This window comes from Ornithorhynchus anatinus, unplaced genomic scaffold, assembly GCF_004115215.2.
Source record: "Ornithorhynchus anatinus isolate Pmale09 unplaced genomic scaffold, mOrnAna1.pri.v4 scaffold_80_arrow_ctg1, whole genome shotgun sequence".
In the NCBI taxonomy this organism is placed as follows: domain Eukaryota; kingdom Metazoa; phylum Chordata; class Mammalia; order Monotremata; family Ornithorhynchidae; genus Ornithorhynchus; species Ornithorhynchus anatinus.
Window position 1 is genome coordinate 1,087,589 of NW_024396936.1, and position 5,779 is coordinate 1,093,367.

The following is a 5,779-nucleotide window of genomic DNA, read 5'->3' on the forward strand; positions in this document are numbered from 1 at the left end:
CTCTCCATCACCTTGCCCCTTCCTACCTCTCCTCCCTTCTCTCTTTCTACCGCCCACCCCGCACGCTCCGCTCCTCTGCCGCCCACCTCCTCGCCGTCCCTCGGTCTCGCCTATCCCGCCGTCGACCCCTGGGTCACGTCCTCCCACGGTCCTGGAACGCCCTCCCTCCTCACCTCCGCCAAACTGATTCTCTTTCCCTCTTCAAAACCCTACTTAAAAATCACCTCCTCCAAGAGGCGTTCCCAGACTGAGCTCCTCTTCCCCCTCTACTCCCTCGGCCATCCCCCCTTTACCTCTCCACAGCTAAAGCCTCATTTTCCCCTTTTCCCTCTGCTCCTCCACCTCTCCCTTTCCATCCCTACAGCACTGTACTCGTCCGCTCAACTGTATATATTTTCGTTACCCTATTTATTTTGTTAATGAATTGTACATCGCCTTGATTCTATTTAGTTGCAATTGTTTTTACGAGATGTTCTTCCCCTCGACGCTGTTTATTGCCATTGTTTTTTTCTGTCCGTCTCCCCCGATTAGACTGTAAGCCCGTCAAACGGCAGGGACTGTCTCTATCTGTTGCCGACTTGTTCATCCCAAGCGCTTAGTACAGTGCTCTGCACATAGTAAGCGCTCAATAAATACTATTGAATGAATGAATATATATGCTTATGTCTCCCCATCCTTATAAACATTCCCTTGACCTCATGGCTCCCTCCAGTTACCATTCCATCTTCCTCTTACGATTCCTCTCCAAACTCCTTTGAGTGAGTTATCTACACCCGCTGCCTCCATTTCCTCTCCTCCAATTTTTTCCTTGACCCCCTTCCATCTGGCTTCCACCCCCTTCACTCCAAAGAAACTGGCCTCTCAAAGGTCACTGTGATCTCCTTTTTGACAAATCCAATGGTCTCTAATCCATCCCTCCTTGACCTTCCAACTGCCTTCAACACTGTTGACCACTCCCTTCTCCTGGAAACATTATTCAATCTTATCTTCACTGACAGTGTCATCTCCTGGTCCGCCTCCTGTCTCTCTGATTTCCCCTTCCCAGTCTCTTTCACAGGTCTCTCCATCTCACCCTTTAACTGTGGGAGCCCCACAGGGCTCAAATTTGGGGTCCTATCTATTCTTCATTTATATTTACTCCCTTGGAAAGCCTCATTCACTCCCATGGCTTCAACTACCATCTCTACATAGATGATTCCCCAATCCTGATCTTTCTCCTTCTCTTCAGCCTTGTATTTCTTCTTGCCTTTAAGGTATCTGTACTTTGATATCTTGCCCAAACTTCAAACTTAACATGAATGAAACATGACTCCTCATCTCCCCACCGAAACCCCATCCTTTCCATGACTTTTCCATCCCAGCAGACATCCAAACTTACAATTATTCATAGTAGAGGAAGGAACCAGGAGCACAGAAAATCCATATAGAGGGTAGTCACCAGCCATTCCTCTCTGTTCCTGAATAGGAAATAAGGAGAACTAAGAGAATCAGCTGCAGGTCCCATAAGGTGAGCTCTTTGGAAGTGGGAAGGGTAGAGAAAAAAGGTCTCTAAAATGCTTTGGAAAAGTGCAAAGAGAATATAAGAACACTAGTAATTCCACTGTAGAATCCATGTCCGCAGTTCATCTCAGACTGGGGCAACAAGATGATTGAAGGCACAGTGTGATGGATGTCTTGCTTAGCATCTATCCTAATGGGTAGAGACTCTGCCCACTAATAGCACAGGAGGAATTGCTTATTCATGAATAATCCCAGCCCTTACAAAATCTAATGATGTCCTTGCTTTGTCTTCCTGTGGTAATAAATTCCAAATATTTACTCTTCACTTTGTAAAAAGTTTCCTTTGGTTTGTTTTGAATTTACTATCTGTTGGGACATTAACTAAACAACGATTTTACATTCACTCTGCCCACCTACTTTATGATTTAATGGCTTCTTTCACAGAGAATGGTGGGTGAGCTTTGGGTTTATTATTGATGATAATAGTAATAATGTTGGTATTTGTTAAGCGCTTACTATGTGTAGAGCACTGTTTTAAGTGCTGGGGGAGATAAAGGGTAATCAGGTTGTCCCACGTGAGGGTCACAGTCTTAATCCTCATTTTACAGATGAGGTAACTGAGGCACAGAGAAGTTAAGTGACTTACCCACAGTCACACAGCTGACAAGCGGCAGAGCTGGGATTCGAACCCATGACCTCTGACTCTGAAGCCCAGACTATTTCCACTGAGCCAGGCTGCTGCTGTTTAGTGAGTAGGGCTGTAAAGGGCTAAGCTCCTTGAAGGCACAGATCATGTATACTACTTTATTGTACTTTCCCAACATTTTAATAAAGTACTATGCCTAGAGTAGGTGCTCAAGAAATATTATTGATTGATATATACACACACACATACTCACACATAAACATACTCTTCCCTAAGATGGATGATCTCCTCTTCTCTTTTAAACCCTTGGATCTGACTTTGCTCGTTCCTCAACCTGAGGGAAAATAGAAGGCTTCAGGAGGATGAAAGAGGCCCTTCAGCTAATCATTGTTGAAAACTGACAGGGTGCCTGTAATTTGTCTATAGATTGTGCAGATCTGCTATTCCAAGATACTGCTTAGTCAGGGTTAGGTAGAGACTCTTGTCTCCCCCCCCAGGGCCTGCCCAAAAGTGAATGGGAGAATGAAACTGGGGATAATAGTTATGATGAGCAACTGACTTTGTTCCCTCTTGGGATACATGACAACCAAGTGGAAAAATCACAGTGGGTTCTAAGCCCAACTCCACCACTTCCCTGCTGTGTAATCTTTGGTAAAGTCACTTAATTTCTCCATATCTCAGTATCCTAATCTGTAAAATGGAGATAAAATACTTAATTTTTCTCCCTATTACACTGTGAGCCTTATGTGGTAAGGGGACTGACTGGCTTGATTATCTTGTTTCTGCCCCAAACTTAGTGCAGTGCCTAATGTATTTTAAGGGCTTAACAAACTCCACTAAGGACAGGGTCAGAGTCAGGAGGTTTCAATTTCAGAGCAGAGTTTTAGTTTGACATGAGTGAGAGTCTTTTTGATTGTAGAAGAGTAGAACATATCCTCAGGGTTATAAGTCTAACCTAAAACCATCATTCTCTACAACTGGAGATACATTTTCCAGACCAACACCTCCCTGTTCCGAGGCTCTTGTGACCGTCCCAGAGCCCTGGAGTCTCTGTTGAATGCCATTTCACCCCATTCTGGCTCCTGAATCACTAACTCAAAGACTCTCCTCATTTATTTATTTACTAGTTAATTCCATATCCACCAACGTTTGATATTTCTACCTCCTTTCAATCTCATTTAACAATTGTATTTTCATCCAGAAAGTCTCTTTGCCTTCACCATTATATGGTGAACGTTTGATATTTCTACCTCCTTTCAATCTCATTTAACAATTGTATTTTCATCCAGAAAGTCTCTTTGCCTTCACCATTATATGGTAAACACCTTAAAGGCATTCCTGAGAAACAGGCAGTGATGTTCCTTTCCCTGGAGGAATGGAAATGGGGAGATCCAGGGTTGGACAAACTTCCATCAGATTGAGAAAATTCCCAAGACATCAGGGTACTGGTCAGAGTTTTCAGTAGACTGTCAAGAGGGGAGTGTTTCTGCAGATTGATGATGTCACAAATTTAAATTAAATCCAAGGTAGATTTACTGGCATTCCCCTCTCTAGGACAAAATGGGTCACTCAACAGGCTACAGAACATTTTCGCTAAATGGTTTCTGGCCTCACTTCACCCCACAAATGTGGTCTTGACCCAGCAACCTCTTCAGGGCCCTCTTGATGTCCTTGTTCTTCAGTGTGTAGATCGGGGGTTGAGCACAGGAGTGACAGTGGTGTACAAGAGGGTGAGGAACTTGCCCTGCTCCTGGGAGGAGCTGGTATGGGGCAGCATGTACATGTAGATGATCGTTTCAAAGAACAAAGATGCTACAGTGAGGTGGGATCCACAGGTCCCAAAGGCCTTTCGCCTCCCGGTGCCTGACTTGATCTTCAGGACAGCTCTGGTGATGGCATAGTAAGAGGCCAGGATGAGAGAGGCAGGCATCACGAGAATGAGGACCCCAAAAGCAAACACTGTGGCTTCGCTCCGGCGTGTGTCCACACAGGCCAGTTTAATCAGAGCTGGGACTTCACAGATGAAGTGGTCCACCCGCTGGTGGCCACATCGGGGAAGAACCAGAGCAATGGTGCTCAACACCAGGGAGTTGGTGAGCCCACAAAGCCAGGCCAAACCCACCAGCCACCAGCAGAGACCAGGGTGCATGAGGGCAGTATAATGAAGAGGGTGGCAAACAGCAGCATAGCGATCATAGGCCATGGCGGCCAGGAGGATGCACTCAGTAGAACACAACATCAAGGCCACGTAGAGCTGAATTACACAACCCCTGTAGCTGATAGTCTTCTCTGGCCCTCCCAAGTTCCACAGCAGCTGGGGGATGATGGAAGTGCTTAAGGCAGCATCGATGAAGGAGAGGTGGCACAGGAAGAAATACATGGGTGTGTGGAGTCGGGGGTCCAAACGTGCCACTAGGATGATGGCTGTGTTGCCCATTAGGTTCAGGAGGTAGAGGAGCAGGACACCCCCAAATAACAAGACCTGCAGGGTGCCTTGGTCAGTGAAGCCCACCAGGATGAAGTCCGTTAGAGAGCTCCCATTGGCTCTGCTCAGCATTTCTCCCCTGCTGGGAGAGAAAGAAAACATCCACAAGGTGGATCATACATTAACAGGTAGAAGAGCTCCTATACAGGAGCCAGCTTCTTCTCAAATACTGATATGAAAATTGAAGTCTCTTGGCTTGATGAATACCTTTTCAGTTCACTTGAGAGGATTCATTAGATACTTCAAAAGGAACATTCTATTTAGCTTCATTCATTCATTTAATCATATTTACTGAGAGATTAAATAGTCCTCCTCCTACTAGGTACATAGAACTCATGGCAACTAGGCTTGCAATTTATAAGGGCACAGTCCAGAGGTATGAAGTGAATGTGTTTTGTATAGGGACAGGTAAAGAGAGAATAAGAAGGAGAAGAGAGCACATGGAAGAGGGAAAGGTATTGAAATAACCACCATACTTTAATATATTTGTTGTTGTTTAGAACCTAATTACATTACAATTTCTTCATTCACTACAGCACCTAAGCCTATCAGTAACCACACAACTGATTTTTGCAGAAGCTGATAAGTGTTACCTTTCATTCTATATACAGCCTAAGAAAATATAATGTAGATTATGTGATCTAGTGAAAAGAGCATGGGGCTGGGAGTCAGAAGATGCCAACTTTGCCACTGGCCTATTGTTTGACCTTGGTCAAGTCACTTAACTGCTCTGTTTTCTCTTCTGAAAAATGTCTGTTCTCCCTCCTTCTTAGACTGTGATCTCCATGTTGGGAAGGGTCTAGGTATGATCTAATTGTCTTGTATCTACAAGATAAGGTTGGCAAATAAAGAATTTTCAAAAATTACATTATTTGTAGGAATGAAGCATAATCTAGGAGAGATGGGGGGGCGGGGGAGGGAGAGAAAGAGAGAGGGGTCGGGGGAGACCCCTACTAGGATGGGAATCAGATGATTAGCAGCCACTGATGAGTAGTGTGACCTTGTACAAATAATTTAAATAAGCCTCTCAGAATTCCAGTTCCCCCATCTGTAAAGTAAATTGAAGAATCTCAACTTCACAGGAAGGCAGTGTGGCTCACTGGGAAAACGTGAAACCAAACAAGATGGCTAATACCTTCATGAGGAGC

At 44.7% G+C, this 5,779-nt stretch overlaps 1 protein-coding gene across 1 annotated transcript; it reads right to left on the reverse strand.

The window, feature by feature from the left end:
* Positions 1 to 3,824: 3,824 nt before the first annotated feature.
* On the reverse strand, positions 3,825 to 4,583 carry LOC100087160 (putative olfactory receptor 2W6). Its single transcript, XM_007662701.3, has one exon. The coding sequence runs from the start codon at positions 4,581 to 4,583 to the stop codon at positions 3,825 to 3,827; it is 759 nt and encodes a 252-aa protein (XP_007660891.3).
* Positions 4,584 to 5,779: the final 1,196 nt, after the last annotated feature.

Bases quoted from the DNA above. Each gene is read 5' to 3' on its own strand.
- LOC100087160 (XM_007662701.3), bottom strand. From the start codon at position 4,583: ATGGGCAACACAGCCATCATCCTAGTGGCACGTTTGGACCCCCGACTC.